At 41.7% G+C, this 17,199-nt stretch overlaps 2 protein-coding genes across 3 annotated transcripts in view; one reads left to right on the top strand and one right to left on the bottom strand.

Moving 5' to 3' along the window:
- The window catches only part of RARS2 (arginyl-tRNA synthetase 2, mitochondrial), a 41,210-nt gene extending 31,280 nt beyond the window's left edge, over positions 1-9,930 (bottom strand). The window contains 7 exon segments of the mRNA XM_069851264.1: positions 234-289; positions 1,175-1,272; positions 4,487-4,570; positions 7,478-7,583; positions 8,174-8,247; positions 9,803-9,843; positions 9,846-9,930. Coding sequence (XP_069707365.1) covers positions 234-289; positions 1,175-1,272; positions 4,487-4,570; positions 7,478-7,583; positions 8,174-8,247; positions 9,803-9,843; positions 9,846-9,930 — 544 coding nt within the window.
- A 148-nt stretch (positions 9,931-10,078) lies between these two features.
- ORC3 (origin recognition complex subunit 3) overlaps positions 10,079-17,199 on the top strand; it is a 40,481-nt gene continuing 33,360 nt past the window's right edge. The window contains exons 1-2 of one of the 2 annotated variants that reach the window (XM_069851255.1): positions 10,079-10,178; positions 14,583-14,637. In XM_069851255.1, coding sequence (XP_069707356.1) covers positions 10,155-10,178; positions 14,583-14,637 — 79 coding nt within the window. In that variant the 5' untranslated portion in view covers positions 10,079-10,154. Of the gene's footprint in view, positions 10,179-14,582; positions 14,638-16,150; positions 16,283-17,199 lie in introns of those variants that run through there. The other variant, XM_069851256.1, reaches the window with a different exon arrangement.

Raw genomic sequence — 17,199 nt, 5'->3', positions numbered from 1 at the left:
AACAATTTTAAACTATTCATTTAATGTTCACAGTCATAAAACTATATTACGTGTGACTTAATAAATCTGCCAGCAACATATCACATTCTTCTTCACTGTATAATAAGCAAAAGGGTTTTAATTAGCAAGGCGAGCTTGACTCCACTAAGAGTGGAAGGTTAGCAGTGCTCCCCTGTCAAGCGCAACAAGAAGACAAAGAAACCCATTTAGAAGGCAGTTAATTGCTTACTTACCTATTATTGTGGAACGCAAGTGTCCTACGTGAAACTTTTTAGCAATATTAGGGGAGCTGTAACAAATTTTCACAAGTAATGTTTGTTCAAGGTACAAGACTGTCAGATCATTAAGCCAAAAGAATTCAACTCATGCATATAGCAACAGAACTAAGACAAAACCAGTTTTCAACTTTCCCTTGACATTCCCTGAGCGCTCTTTGCTCTAGGCAGCAGATTTTCCTATCCAGCCAGCTTCTCCTCCACTGCCAGTTAACAGCCTGTTACAGGGGAAAAACAACCCCACAACCCCACACCAAAGAAACTTCCCAGATCCAACCATACCAGTGAACAAGGAAGTTACGCTACCTCCTCACTTTTTACATGCTTTGGACATACAGATGATTCTCCTCATACCTTTGTCAGAGATAGATCTCATACCAGAAAAGAAGATCTCATATACAAGAATCAGTAACTAAAACTGCATCTTTGCCTACTAACAGTGGCCTCTCAAAAAGAACTTGTACCCACAGCTGTTTACCCCAATAACAAAACAGAAGTTCAGCTGTGAAAATTCACCCTGCAAATTAAAGCCAAGTGGTTACTTTCCATGACTGGGGAGGCCTGCAGAGGGAGTTCAAGTGAACAAAAATATTTATACATAAAGAGATCCAAGTCAGACACTTTTCATTCCATGACCAGGTGACCATGAACAAAATTGCACTGGACAGAAATTTTGGGGCCAGCACTTGGGATAATAAATACCAAAAACATATTCAGGAAAAAGCCTAAATTCCCTAAACATAACTTTTATCCTACTTGGCAAATATGTCAGAGTATCAGACACAGCTGAATATAATACTATAAACATGGTTTAACTTCACAGGCATCTTACATTACAGCAATGCATATCAATCAGCAGACAAAGCAATTTCTTCAAAGTACTCATTACATGCACTTACCTGAACTCAATCACTGCCTTTTGTCTAGGCACTGCAGAGAAAAGTTCACTGTTTACTCCATACTCTGAGCCATCTTTCAACACCTGCTGCAATACAGTCTTAAAAAAAAAAAAAAGGGGGGGAAAATCTGTTTTAACAACAGAAAGCGTGATCAGGAAAACTGTTTAGCAATCACACAAGAGTCTGATCCCACAGCCTTTATTCATTGTAGCAATTAGGTGGCTGGTCTGCCAAGCAAACAAGAACTCATATGCAGATGAAAATGCCATTAACTTTTGAAAGCTGCATCTGATCAATTAAAAAGTTGGAGAAATTATAGGCAGAGATTTTGGTGAAAATCAAGGCTGATTTTGGTGGGAATTTAAAAGGAAGGGGAAAGCCTAGTTATTATCATTTTTCAGTTACATAACATGATAGGGCAAGAGAGTAAACCAGGGATAACTGGTGGGCAGGAAAGGAAACTAAGGCCAAGAATGTGGGTAGAACATTGAACTCATAAAATGAGAGAATTCTCAAGAAAACAGGCTTCTAACCAGGATCCTCACCTCTCCTAACTCGGGTAACACATTTTAAAATAGAGAGCACCTTGTAGAACTAGACAACAGACTTGAATGAAGAAGTACGAGAGCTTATGAGCAGTAAACTTGATTAGAGAATGTACCACATTGTGGAGCCAAATGTTCTCAATAAGCTTTTTTTTTTAAAATTAATTAAAAACATCTGCCTACCATGCCTCTGGGCTTCCTCCAAAGTGTCCTCTTCCCACAAAAACATCTTATCTAGGCACAGTTTGAGGTGTTTGGTTATTTCTCTGAAATTCCTAGGAGTGTTGTCCTATACCCAAGGTTTTAGTCAAAATATAAATACAAGAGACACCTGTTGTGCATAGGTCATGTACGTCCAACCCTTTGGGACATATCAGACCTCCCACACTCTCCTTGTGACTGAGGGCCTACGAGAAATCGCATGAGCTTTGACTTCATGAGCATTCCCACACGTACGCAGGTCACCTGAGTAGCACATGAGAACGTTTCTTTTGCTTCAGGAAATCTCACACAGAAGTACAGGAGTTCTAGTCTTCATGATTATCATTAAAGCCAATTTAAGGTCAAAACAACTGCTACAGAATCCTCCCCATCAGTTCACTGCAGCTAGGTTGCAACAGCAGCTTAAGGAGTGCTTGGTCATTCATAACTCTAACAGCATATTTAAACATCAACCAGTGGATTAAGTGACATGGACAGAAGAGGCTTAGCTATTTCTAATTTTGCTAGTATAAACTTAAACTGCTTTCATTGATTGTCCTAGAAAGTGAGGCAGATTAATGTTTCTACCTTTCTCCAGTAACCTAACGTCACCGTCCACTGTATTTCTTCATTAATCCTTTTTAGTAATAGCATCTGCCTAACATTCTTTTCCTGTTCCATTGGAAGAGAGCATGTATATACAATAGGGAAGGAGAAAAACAGGAGACCTTGCAAGAATTGAAGGCTCCTTAGAACTACCAGGTCATTTAAGTGTGTAAGAGGAAGAGGAAAAAATAACACATTCACATTCTACTAAAATTGCTAAGTTTTTCTAGGCACCAAAATCAGCCTACTTTCTACTCCTTTAGTGCCAAAGAAATACAACTGCTCAGTCCTCATGTGTACAAACACCCCTTCTTCCCTACCTGACCTGTGAGTCTATAGGGTACTGTGAATGGTCCCCACAAAAGTGCATCAATGTTGAAAGTATGGAAAGTGAGTAAAATGCCTTAAAAGATTTCTGCAACAGCTTGAACATGGTTTGTGGGAAGAGGAATCCTATACTGATCATACTATCAGTAATGCATCGATACAGCCAGGTCGGTCCCTGAACAGACCTTATGTACTTCTGTTTGTCACACAGATGCCAATACACTACAAAACCTAACTTATGAAGCTGTTTCTGTTGGACAAACTTCCTGAAGACAACAGACACCTTTTAACAATGTGAATTGAAGTGAGAATCTCACTCCATTCAGTGGAAACTCTTCTTTTTTCCCCTTAAAAAAATTACCTTAAAATTCTCCTGCAACAGATACTGAATAAATGAAAAAAAAAAAGATAATTCTGTTCTTATTATGGCACCTAAGAAGGTAAGCTACACACTAGACACACATACAAACAATCAAATTTACCCATAGACCTATTCTCCTTATTAATGAAAGTCACAGCTAGGTTTTATCTCCCCCTCTCTCCCCAGTGACATAATGCAAAATTACTTGTCCTAAATACTCTTTTTTCCAGCAATACTCTGAGGCCTGACACATATTTTTGTTTGAACCATTAAGCTTACTAGAATCCCTACAGCACTTTGTGAAATCCCATCCATGAAACTACCTTTCAGTGAGCAGTCTTTTGTCAAGATAAAATAGCTACTGAAAAATTAAAGAGATTATTTTAGGCAATAAACAAAGCAATTGATTGATAGGCATGCCTAAGCATTAGGAAATCACAAGAAGAAATGATCTCATCACTCAAGAAAAGAGGAATACAAGCTTAAGAGACTCAGTAGATGTCCTGATAGGAAAAGGGCTTCACCGGTGCTAGGTAAGACCTGATTTCTGGCCTCTAATTCATGTGTGGTTAATTTTCTAAGACAGCAATATCATTTTCCATGAGTTGCTAACCTTACAGAGTAAGGCTATAAACAATAGCACGATGTAGCTTCCACCACAAATCAACTGAATTGGCTTATCGAAGTTTTCATTCAGTTCCAAGTCTAACACTTCTATCTACTTACATTTACGAAGCTTTTGCAAATAACCCAGAGAGAGTACAACTGAGACACTACTCTTGTAGACTAAGTGGCATCTTGCTTTCATTAAGTTATTGGTTTGGCAAATCAAGCTTTACATTTCAGTCAGGCATTGGACTTTGAGGAATATACCCTCCTCTCCTTTCTCCAACAAAGACAGATGTAATGATAGATTTGCTGTCAAATATTTTTATTTCAGGTTATCTTATTATCCCTCTTTATTTTAAATAAGAGCTTTTACACGCAGATCAAAACTGTTGAGTTGTATGCTATAGAAATTCAAAGATGCCTTTTAAAGCAGGGAGAAGAAAAAGAGGAGTTATGATTAGCAGTGAACAGTAGATATGTTCATTTTCTTATAAGGGTAAAATTTTGTGAGCCTCAATCTGAATTATAGGCCTACACAACAAATCAGCAACAGGAATCCTCAAGCAGAACTTACAAAAGACAGTTTTACACAGAAAATACCTTTCTAAGACAGCAGTAGGTTGTCTTAGAAGCACCTTAATGCACCTGAAATACAATACTCACCTTTGCTAATAATTCCCTGTTTATTGTAAAGTTCACTGTTCCTGGCCCAGCACTGATTCCACTCACTACAGCATCACATTTTAGCTAAAAGAACAAAACAAAACAGAAACTCTCTGTGAAAACAGCTAAGTTGGAAAACTGTAATCTAATCCATTATAAATTTTAATTTAATCCACTATAAACATTAAATGTTATTTCTTGGTTTGAAGCAATCACAGACAGATCGTTTAATCAACTCTCTTGGAAAAGGGATGTTTTATTCCAGTCCATGCTTAACAGCTCTCAATGCAACTTAGCCTGAAAAGTGTCACATATGTTTTACTTCAGCCCCTGTGTGGGTACAGTCTGTGTTTTATTTTGACTGCAGCAGTGATCTCCTTGTACACACAAAAGCTGAGAAACATTTGGCAACTTACTCAGTACCTGACAGCACTTAAAGGAAAAAAAGAAAAAAAACCCAAAAGCAACATCAACGTCTTAAAGAAAACCTGAGATAGAAGTTGCTGTTATTGAAGTCAGAAACTTCAAGAAACAATGTTCTGTGGTGTCCAGTGATAAAAAATAAAGATGTTAAAGGTAAACATATTAAACATTTCATACACAATTTCCAGAAGGCATGTTTTGAAAATTCTGAGCCCAGAAGGAATATTTGGGCACCCAAACCCTAATGTCAACCACCTTGTAACACAAATTTTGGTCTCTTCACAGGCTGAGAGTTTTGGATCTCAACCTGCCAGGTTTGAAAGTTCCTTATTAAATTATAATAGCTGTTTTTCATAGCCAAGAAACTGCCTGGGAAGACACACACAAAAAAAAAAACCAAAAAAAAAAAACCAAACCAAAAAAGAGGGAAAGAAGAAATTCCATCCCCATGCTAGGTCTCCAGCTGACGCACTAACTTAACCAGGAGAGGAAACCATAGTTAGGCTTGATGTTCTTTAAACTTCACAAGCTCCAATGCCAACAAAATCCAATGTTTATGTACGAACTGCATGAAAAAATATTCCTTGTATTGACTTCAAATTTCCCACCTCTTCATTTTACAAAAGTTCCTTTTTACTTATGGGACAGAGAGAAAAATTTCCACTTTCTCCATATGATTCCTTCTACTAAATCTTTTTTCTCCATAATCTGTCATTTGTTATCTCAGTGTTTTTCGTCTCTCATTAACACGAGTGGTCATCTGGCCCCTCCATAGCCTTAACAACCTTTCCTGAAGGGCCCTGAGGTTGTTTAGTAACCAGGTCTCCCCATGCCTAAGGCTTGGAGCAGAATGCCACTATACAGTACAGGGGCACAAAAAAATAAAACCAATACAATGTCCCCTCCATGAAAAAAATAACAGTCCAAAGATGGAACAAGAATCAGCCAGCGAGATGAAATCAAAAGCCCAGGGAAACACGACCAGTTCTGACCATGTTGACAGACAATTCTCGGCACATCAGAGCACGTTATATTTCACTGAGTATCATGTTGCTGTATTATTTAGGCTATTTTAGTCAACAAAAAATATTTCCATCTTTTCTGCCTAACCTAAATACCTGTATTTTGAATATTGTGACCTATTTCCTCCAAAGTGACAATGAACATGCTGTCAAACCTTATGGCACTCAATCAACTGTTTATCATGACAAAAACTGATAACTGCCTTCATCTTCCTGTCTGATAGTTTTTGTTATGTAGCCATATTTTGCTGATTTCTACACTGCTTATCTTTGTGGATGACACAACAGTCTAAACAAATTATACTAAATACTAAATTATACTAAACCCATCAAAACCCATTCCTGGAGATTAATGGAGCTTTCTTTTCCTTTGTCTAACCACCATGGTCCATTCAGTTTTGGAGCTTACACTGATGACCTGTTCTTCTATTCTGTTACAACTTGGGTCTCTTCCAACCTGGTTATTCTATGATTCTATGAACTGTTCTTCAATGTAAAAGTGTAGGTCTAGGCGACCCAGGTTTATTCAATGAGCCACAAAAGCAATAAAGGAAAAAGACAATTTGCAGCTTTCTAAATACTGGGAATACTGACAAACTAGACACAAGGAAAAGAACTGTCAGCATGCTGTTACAGTCATTGTAACAGATTGCCCAAAGAGGCTGTCAAAGCCTTGGAAGCTTCCAAAACTGCATGGGATTTCAAAAGTCCTCAGCAACCTCATCCAAAAACCCTCGACAACCTGCACAGAAGAGGAGATAGGAACAGATAACTTCCTAAGGCACTTTTCAACCTGAATTATTTTATGGTTCTAGATCATGTACAACTTAAGCAACCTGATCTAGTTGAACATGTCCCTGCTCTTTGCACGAGGGTTCAACTAGATGACCTTTGAAGGTCCCTTCCCATTCAAACTAATCTGTGATTCCATAATTGCACCATCTCTCAGTTGTTTCGGAACTTTTGGTGGTACATCTATGCACCATCAGTTATTCTTTCCCGAGTCAGAGTATTAATCTGTTACAAGAATGCATCCAAGACAGGGATCTCTTCAACATCCAAGCAGTGAAGAATGAAATAAAGAAACAGTTTAGAATCTAGGTAGTATTACAGCTGGTTTTATATATGAAAAGGTGTTGTTCTAAGAAACCTCAATTCCAGGCAGTTAAGATTTGAAAATCTGGCCTGTCTGACCCACAAGCTGTATTTCTCCATTGACATCCTGGTGCTGGATTTTGCTGTCTTTGATTTTTCAAGTCACTGCACATTCAGTTGTTTCCTCAAGTTTTGGGCAACAGTACAGACCATGACATACCCTTTAGATACCCTCCTAATTTCACAAATATTATCTATTCTCAAACTACTTGTAAACAATAATTTCATACGAAATTCCCTGTGCAGATTCTGCGCACAATTATGCTAGGTGCAGAAATTAAAGCACTCTGACCCAAACAGATGCTCGGAGAAATAATATAATTTCTTGTGGCACCTCTAGTCCCCAAGTTTATTATTTCATCGAATATGTAAGATTGATGCATTAGCATACTTTTCCAGCTAGCTTCTGAGCTTGAAGCTGAAGATCTTGCGCCAAGTGATTACTAGCACTGTCTTCTGTAACAGAAGCAATGGAAAGCTGGAAATCCGCAGCATGCCTGAAAAAAAAGAACAGATGAAAATCAGAAAAAACAACCCAAGCTGTTGAAATGATGGGGAGATTTGGCTGACTCTGGGTATGACAAGTCTAATTGGTAAACACAAACTGGTCACAGATACTGGGAAGTTCAGTATGTTTAGAAAGCTGCAACAGAAGGCCAAATATCACCTTTGCTCTAACTAATACAAGCAGAAAATAGCTGTGGTGGGAACACCATTTTAGAATGAACAAAAATTATGCTTATGAATAAACATAATTTGCTTGTTAACATTGTTACACCTCTCAAGCAGGATATTGAAAAAATCCATAACTCCACATTCAGATCATTAATGCTAAAACATTTGCCATTCAACCACTGCCTGTAATTTGTACTGCTTTTTAAGCAATTATAATTGTTTTGAGTTTGCTTGTAAAAATACAGCCATTTAATTAGATTTAGGTATTTTTTTGTAATAGGATTGGTATATTAGCTAGGTTTGGTTTTTATTTCTTTTTTCCTAAATACCCGCTAAGATCTTGCAATAATCAGCAAAATAAAAAAAAAAAAAAAAAAACCCATAGTATTGTAATATAAAGTGAAAACAGTACCGTTTCTTGGAGACAGGAACTGCATATATGGACTTTATTAAACTTTCTGGCGGCAGATCCAAAACCTTTGAAAGCTACACAGAACACAGTGGCATCAGCAAGAAAGATCCAGGAAAAATACTGCTCCTTCTTTAAATTCTTTGGGGGGGGAAGGTGTGCAGCACTTGTATATGAAAGCAAATTTCAACTCAGGTAAAAAAAAAGCAAATATTTATTAACTATTATGAGCACTACAAAACAAAAAAAGAAAGCAGCAATATAAACCTGAGAAATGTCAAAGGAGCCTTAGAAAAGCAAGACAAAATACCAAGTATAGCTGCTTTTCATCCCAGTGAAGGATCCCATCAAACCTCTGTGTGCCTTTGTTGACTCATGTGTTACAGCACCTCACTCAGTTTCTCCTGCACCCAGCAAGGGGGGGACAAGCAGCCCTCACCATGCCAGGACCTCTCTAAAGAGCGAGTCCAGAGAAGAGCGACAAAGCTGGTGAAGGGGCTGGAGAACAAGTTTTAGGAGGAGCGGCTGAGGGAACTGGGGTTGTTTAGCCTGGAGGAGGCTGAGGGGAGACCTCATTGCTCTCTATAACTACCTGAAAGGAGGTTGTGGAGAGGAGGGTGCTGGCCTCTTCTCCCAAGTGACAGGGGACAGGACAAGAGGGAATGGCCTCAAGCTCCACCAGGGAAGGTTCAGGCTGGACATCAGGAAAAAATTCTTCACAGAAAGGGTGACTGGGCACTGGCAGAGGCTGCCAAGGGAGGTGGTTGATTCACCTTCCCTGGAGGTGTTTAAGGCACGGGTGGACAAGGTGCTGAGGGACATGGTTTAGAGATCGGTGGGAATGGTTGGACTCAGTGATCCGGTGGGTCTCTTCCAACCTGGTGATTCTATGGTTTAGTGATTGATAAGAATGGTTGGACTCAATGATCCAGTGGGTCCTTCCCAACCTAGTGACTCTATGAATGGCTGGATTCTTCCCCAGACGAGGAGTCTCCCGATTAGCCCAGGCTGCATGAGGCTTTAAGCAGCCTGGCCTAGCGGGAGGTGTTCCTGCCTGTTGCCAGGGGCTTGGAACTCGATCCCATTTAAGGTCCCTTCCAACCTAACCCATTCCATGATTCTGTGAGCCGTTCAAGACCAGGCTGGATGAAGCTACGAACAACCTGATCCACCGGGAGGTGTCCCAGCCCACGGCAGAGGGACTGGAACTGAATGGGCTTTAATGTCCCTTCCAACCCAAACCATTCCATGATTCTATGACCAATGGCTCACGGGCCCCTGATCTAGCGGGAGGTGTCCCTGCCCACAGAAGGAGGTTGGAACTAGATGATCCTTAAGGTCCCTTCCAACCCAAACTATTTTAGGATTTAAGGCCACGAGGCAGGGAAACGAACGTCCCGGACCCTCCCCCTGTTTCCCGCCAGGAGCCACGAGAGGGCCGAGCACGTGCCACCAGGGAGGGGAGGGGCGGGGCAGCGCGCGCCGAGCCCCTCGGCGAGCGGTCGGACCCACCCTTGGAACTGGGGGGGGGGGGGGGGAGGAAGGGGGTGGGCATGGGTGAGGGCGCAAACGGAAAGTCGCGGTTATAGGGCGCCCCTCCTCCAGCCAAGCTGAGGGAAGGGAGTAGCGTACCTGGGAAGCGATGCTCCTCCGAAAGGAACAGGCTGCCATAGCGGAAGGTCGCAGCCGCCCCTTCCTCCCTCCTCCCCCCACCCCGATTGCTCTATGCGCCCGCCCAGGGGCGGGCTGGACTGCGCCATTCTTAAGACGGGGGGGGGAGTGGGAGGATGAGCCTATTTATTCCCTTATCACAATCATACACACACACCCCCCTTTCCCCCACAGCTTTTCTCTAGTGTGCCCGCCCCGGGGCGGGTCGGACCGTACCATTCTCAAGACGGAGGCGGGGGGTAGGGGAAGGCGGTAGAGCCCATTGGTCCCTTTGCGCGCCTGCGGAGGGGGGAGAAGCGCGGAGCGGCGCGAGATGAGCACGTGCTCCGTCTCCAAGGTGCGCGGGGGGGGGGGGCCGAGGGGGGCAGCGCGGGGTCACCGGGGGGGGGGGGGGGGGACAGCGAAAACCCCGCGAAGAAACACCCTCTGAGGCTCCTTTTGGAGTTTTTAGAAAGCGGGCATCCTTTCCTCAGGCCTGGGAGGAGCTGGGGGGCTGTGAGGAAGCGCGTAATGTTCTGATTTAAGCTGAAGCAGAGCTCGGTTTCACCTCGGGGGTTGGGTTCTTTGAAGGTGAAGGCAGCACGTCCCTCTGACAGCCTGTTTTCTTCAAAATGGTGGGTTTTTTTCTTCCAGGCTTTGTTCGTTCGCTGAGATGAGAGCGTTTTGTGTGCGGTCTGGTCTGTGCTGAGCACAGGGTTCTTGTGCAGTCGCCTCCCCTGCCTCAAATGTGAGTCCGAGCACGGAGCTGGCTCCGAAGCTCGAGTTAGCAAGGGGTTTGACTGTTGTGAAGTTCATAATATTAACGCTAGCCTATGGAAAGAACGTGTGTCCAGTGAGAGGTGTTCCTGCCCATCGCAGGGGGCTGGAACTGAGTGATCTGGAAGGTCCAAACCATTCTGTGATCAAAGCTCACGGGCTTTAAGCCCACGAGGAGGGAAAACTGACTGAGAGTTCACCTGGAGTGCTGTGTCCAGTTCTGGAATCCTTAAGAAGGATATGAAGCTGTTGGAACAGGTCCAGAGGAGGGCTACAAGGATGGTCAGAGGACTGGAGCACCTTCCACACGAGGACAGGCTGAGAGAACTGGGGTTGTTCAGCCTGGAGAAGAGAAGGCTCCGAGGAGATGTTATAGTGACCTTCCAGTACCTGAATGGGGCTACAGGAAAGCTGGAGAGGGACTTTTTACAAGGGCATGGAGTGATAGGATGAGGGAGAACGGCTTTAAATCGGAGAGTGGAAGATTTAGATTAGAAGAAGAAATCCTTCACAATGAGAGCGGTGAGGCACTGGCAGAGGTTGCCCAGGGAAGCTGTGGCTGCCCCATCCCTGGGGGTGTTCAAGGCCAGGTTGGATGGGGCCTTGGGCAGCCTGGTCTGGTGGGAGGTGTCCCTGCCCATGTCAGGGGGATTGGAACTGTATGGGCTTTAAGGCCCCTTCCAACCCAAATTATTCTATGATTCTATGTATAAGATTTCTGAGAGAATTTACACATGTGCATGTAATTGGAAAATATATTCTGTCCCCACCTCTTTGCTCGCTGCACATGACTGGTGGAGATCTCTCCTTCATGTTGCCCAGGATGATAAAGGGTGCTCACTTTCTAAAACTCCAAATCTCATAGTTTATTTGCTGGCATTTTTGGTGTCACAGCAGGACAAAAGCTGGTTACAGAATGCATTTCCCGCTTAGATACAGATTTGTAAAGTTTCCCCGAAGTCTTATGTGTATTCTGTCACTTTCCAAGGACTAATTTTAATGTTATTATGAACTTAGCAACAGTCAAAATTCTTGCTGTTGGAGCTGGCTCTAGTTCTGCTTGACCTTGCATTTGAGATAGAGGAAGACTGCAAACAGAGGTGATTGTGGAAGACACATCTGTTCAGCACAGATCATACTTCACATAACATGTTATCATCTCCAAAGAATGAACGCTGGAAAAGCACTGTTTGAACAACATGCTATCAGAGGGACATTCTCTCTAACTTTCAAAAAAGTACAATTACTTAGGATGAAACTTTAGCTTAAAAAATATTCCACTTTCTGTAACAGTAACTACTTCTTGTATCACTTGGAAGTATTCAAGGCCAGACTGGATGGGGCCTTGGGCAGCCTGGTCTAGTGGGAGGTGTCCCTGCCTGTGGCAGAGGTGGGGTCTGAACTGGATGATCTTTAAGGTGCCTTCCAACCCAAATCATTCTATGATTCATCTGCTGCCATTTCCCTTGTTGCCTGTGCCCAGGCTCCCAAGTTGCCCTCTTCCATTGTCCGTTCCCTTCCCTTGCTGTGTCAAGGCGTGGTAGCCCTTCATCCATGCCCTCATGCCCACTCAGATGACCTTTACCTGCTTCTCACACCGAGCGCTCAGCCCTCCTGCCCCACTCCTCCGTCCTGTGTTGGCACACAGAAAGTGCTTGTGTTTGAAGTAAACCTCACCTAGACCTGAGCATTAGTGCTGTGGCTACAGGTTTCGTCACTTCAGCTGAGATCTGTTGGCATTGCTTGCTCCCACTGAAACTTCCACTGTGTCTTTCCCCAAAAATGATTTCACTGAATCGTAGAATAGTTTGGGTTGGAAGGGACCTTAATGATGATCCAGTTCCAAGTCTCCTGCCATGGGCAGGGGCACCTTCCACTGGATCACGCGTCTCGGCCTCATCCAGCCTGGCCTTGAACACCTCCAGGGATGGGGCAGCCACAACCTCTTTGGGCAACCTGTGTCAGTGCCTCACCACCCTCACAGGAAAAATTTCTTCCTAAGATCTAATCTAAATCTTCTCTCTTTCAGCTTAAAAACGTTAACCCTTGGTCCTGTCCCTGTGCTCCCTGATAAAGAGCCCCTACCCAGCTTCCCTGCAGGCCGTTTTTTCAGTACTGAGAGGCCACTGGAGCTTTCTCCAGGCTGAACAACCCCAACCCTCTCAACCTGTTCTCATATGGGTGGTGTTCCAGCCCTCTGATGATTTTCATGGCCCTACTGTGGACTCACTCTTGATAGGTCCATGTCCTTCCTGTGTTGAGGAGTCCAGAAATAAACACAGTATTCCAGATGAGGTCTAATGAGAGCAGTGTAGAGGGAGAGAAGTAAACATAAAAGTGCTGTCACTCAAATGTAATGTTATTATCTATTAGCACCTTGGTATTTCTGAGATGAAAACTTTTATCTGGCCTTCAGTCAGGGTTAGCAGCATCATAGTCTTAACATGTAGTGAGACTTTAAATACTGTATTGGAATGTTTAACTTATTTCCTGTTTTGCTTGATAGTGTAGTGAGCTATAGAAATGGTTCATAGCAGGAAGGGATGTGTTTTATCATCAGAAGACTCCTCTCCCTTGTATTGCTTTTCACTGAATGGTGTGATGTGCAGCTGGATCCTTCGGTGCAGAGGTCACTGTGCAGGTTATTACATTCAGGAGTAAATGGAAGTACTTCCAAACAAAGTCAAAGCTTAATCCAGAACAAGTGGATTTTCCTTTCAAAAGTGACAGTTGCCGTTAAAGTAATTTGGTACTGAAAGGCATGTCCCTGCCTTGCCTTCTGTGTCTTACATGTAATACTTTCCCATTTTATTTCCAGGTCTCTCTTACATTCAGTGGTGTAGGGAAATCGAGTGCTAATAAAGCATTAAATAATATTTGTGTTTCATTTGACTTAAACAGACATTTTTCTTTTATATAAGTGATTTATACTAATTTTGGCCCATTCCAGTTGCACTTATGTGAATTACTGTTCTGACGCGTTATGCGTACTGCAGCATAAATAAGACCATAGCGTAACTTTTTTGTACTGTTGTTTTGAAGTGTTTAGGCTTTGTAGAACAACCATAACTTTTGTCCAGCTGGTTTTAGGTGGTTGCTAATATATGTGGTAAAATGTATCTGAAGGCATTTCCAGTTCATAAGGCTGTTTTTCAGAGGAGGCATGTGTTGTTATCAGTGTTTTACTGGAACTTTATGTGTGTATCAGAAAGGAAATTATTATAAGTCTTCCAAAGACGTTAGGTTTTGTTTGAGAATATGGGGGAAGACATTTCAGATTTTCTAGAGGAAAATTAAAAAAATCTTCCAGAATTCAAAGCTTAATACTCGTGCTTTATTTTCTCCTCATTTGTGATGAGATGGTAGATGACTTCTGTCTGGAGGGCTTCCTTGGAGCCAGGGTTTTTATTTACCTGAACCTTTTCCAGACCATTTGTCATTCTACTTCTAACCATCTTTACTTTTCCGAGTTGGGATGCACTTGTCCTCTGTAGCTAGGGCGTGTCATTGGCTTTTGTAATTGGCTTAATAATTCCCATTACATTGTTCTGGATGACCTTTTCTATGCATCCTAGCCTCTTGCCTTTTCTTTAGTTTTGTTTTTAACTGAAACTGTACTGAGAAACCTCTGTTGATATGTCCCCAGGGAATTGTTTCCTCTTAATTCTAAACCTGTTAGAGGTTAGGAAATGTTTAAAGAATCTACTGATGTTCTAGTAGATGATTGAATTCAAGAACATAATGGAAAGATGAAAAAGTTCCTCTCAAATATGATGGGATACTGCTTCCATGAGTTTGCCAGCTTGAAATAGGAATATAAAGGGGCAACATGGAATCTGTTATTCTTCAGATGCTGGCAATTCAGTTCAAATTGTTGGTTTAATGGAGCACTGAAATTAAAGGAGAATAAAGTGGCCTCAGGAGCCAGTCAGAGTGATGCTGATAGTAAAGTTTTGTTTGTTTTTTTTTTTTTTCTGTTCTCTAGGGCTGCTTTGTTTTCAAACCAAGTCCAAAGAAGAGAAGAGTGTCTCACAAAACAGGTTAGTGCACTTTGATGCGTTCCTGTGCTTGAAGGTTCCTGGAAAGCTCACTGCATCCAGGTTCTGCCATAGCTGTGTGAGGATTTCTGTTGCTCCTTGATGTCAATACTCATGAAAAGTCACTTCTTTGGAGGAATAAATTGTTGATTAGTGTAAGTGGCTTCAAGATTGTAAAGAGCTATCTGTGCCTTTGCAAAGTTTTTTTACAATAGAACTCCTTTTCATGCCACATCTGAAGAGTTTCAGTGAGACACTATTAAGCTATGGGAGTCAGAAATTATAATCCCATTCAAAAGTCTCATCATATTCTGGGTATTTTGCCCAAGTTTCTTGAGGAAGAGAAGAAAGAAAAGCTGTGAAGGTCTCATACCTTCTGTCTGCTAGTATTTGTTGCATATATTTTTTCCAGCCTATGTGCTGCATATACAAGGTCTCCTGGAATTTAAGGAAGGCTGACAAGGACTGGCTCTTGTTGGGACCACGAATGATGCTGACTGAATAGTTGCTGTTTGAGACTCTGTTAGGAAACTTACTGTTCGTATTCCCAGGCTAAACTTTTTTTTGGCATCACCAGAGCTGTCAAAAGGTGTGACAATTTGTATTTAAAAAAAAAGTGGAGGGGAAAGTTGTAAGGCCAGATTTTTGTGGAAATTGCCATAGGCTCATTCATTACCAGAGTGTCTTACTGTAACACCTGCTTTAACAGTAATCCCAAATTATTTTTTATGTGTAAGTTGACACATAGGCAGCTCAGGGAATGGGAGGAAGAAAGTAAAATCCAGTCTGTCATTCCAAGTCCTTGCAAGACAAATAAACCAGCAACCAGGACTGAGGCACTTAAATCACATTGAAATGTTAACCATTACTGGATATTAATTTTTTGGGGGTTTTGCAAGCTTAATGTTGGTTAAATCATACTAAACATGTTGTTCTACTTAGCAAATGTGTTGAGACAGAAAAATAAGTGTGACTGAACTACCCCTTAAAGAGCAGCAGAAGTGAGGTGGTTTGGCTGCTCACAGCAGCTGGTTAAAAGGATGTTCTAGATAATCAATGTCTTGATGTGCATCCATCCAGTTTAGAAACCCAAACCTGTCTAGTGTGAGGTTTCAGTTGTGAAACATCACAGTGTTGATAGCTGATAATACTATTAAGGCCTCCTGTGCATATTTGCATATTTGAGTTTTGTTAGTACAAAAATAACATTATCTTTTCCAGCCTGGTGATTCTATGATTCTATGCCTTGCAACATTACCAGTAATACAGCGGCTGGATTTTCCTTAACTAAAAGCCTAAGACCTGTGTAATCAGTGGGTTATGTATTTGAAATGATTTTTTGTAGGGATACAAATGAGGTGTTAGTTTAGGGGGGACAGTGGAAATGGAGGATGAGGGATGGCTCTTGTTCACCATTGCTGTTAAGGGTGTTTTTAATGCTTTGCTAGACCGAATATTTTCATCACCTGGCTCTTTTCTAGATATCAGACCACTACTGATGCTCCACTGAATGGCTACCACATGGACATTAATGGCTAGCAAATTAAATTTTGTATATGCGTGAGTTCAGAGAAAAAAAAAAAAAATTATATTTAATGTCATAGCAGCAGTTAATGGGCTGCTTACTTAACCTTCAGTCTTCTTCCAGGTGGGGTTAGTGAAGCATTAAACTGACACCAGGCCTGCTAAATGTATGCTGGGAGTGGTGGTTCCAAGCTTGTGCTGCTTTTTTTTTTTTTGTTTGTGAGGTGTTTTTTTATTGTCGCTGTTACAGGAAATGTAGACTGTGAATGTGGGGGGGAAAACATTGGAAAAAATCACACTTAGTTGTAGCAGTTTTATCTTCAGTCTCCTGTTTTACTCCCAGCTCTGTCTTTCCTTCTTAGTTGGAAGCGAGTGGAGAGTTTCTGTACTGACATCAGTGAGGCAGAGTAGCACCTGGGAAGCCAGATGTATTCAGAAAATTGGCCAAGACACTGTATTACCTAAAAGGATCTGATTGTCCTTTTCTTTTTCACAAACAACACGTATAGAAGTGAGAGGCAGTTTAGAAGTGAGACACAAATGTAGGCCTTGTTTGTGCTTAAAAGTTTTGCTGGCGTAGTTGTGCTGGTTAAGTGTATTTTACAAAAAATAAATGTATCTGTATTTCACGTAACCCAGCCGTCCTTTCCTAATGTACCTTACTATTTTCGGGAAATTGGTGCTAGCTGTGTCTTCTCAGGGGAATGGAAAGGATTTTCATGTTCTTGCAAGACTTTATGGTTTGTATCTGACTTTACATACTCCTCCTTCACTATTAATAGGTCAAAGAGACCCACAAAACTTTCTGAAGCAAGGGAAAGATTTTTTAAAATTTTATTTAATTTTAATAGTAAAGTCTGTCTGCTCTGGTTTAGCCTTTAGCTCATCTGGAACTTGAGATGGAAGCCAGTTCTTTACCTTTTGCCTGCATACTTGGGTAATAGATTCTGCTTGTCCCCTTGCTTATTCTGCTATATACCTGCAGTGAATTAATTGGTTAAGGGGAAAAGTCATTTCCTTCAGATATATACATGTATTAAG

This window comes from Phaenicophaeus curvirostris, chromosome 2 (genome assembly GCF_032191515.1).
Source record: "Phaenicophaeus curvirostris isolate KB17595 chromosome 2, BPBGC_Pcur_1.0, whole genome shotgun sequence".
NCBI lineage: Eukaryota > Metazoa > Chordata > Aves > Cuculiformes > Cuculidae > Phaenicophaeus > Phaenicophaeus curvirostris.
This window is presented reverse-complemented; position numbering and strand designations above follow the sequence as displayed.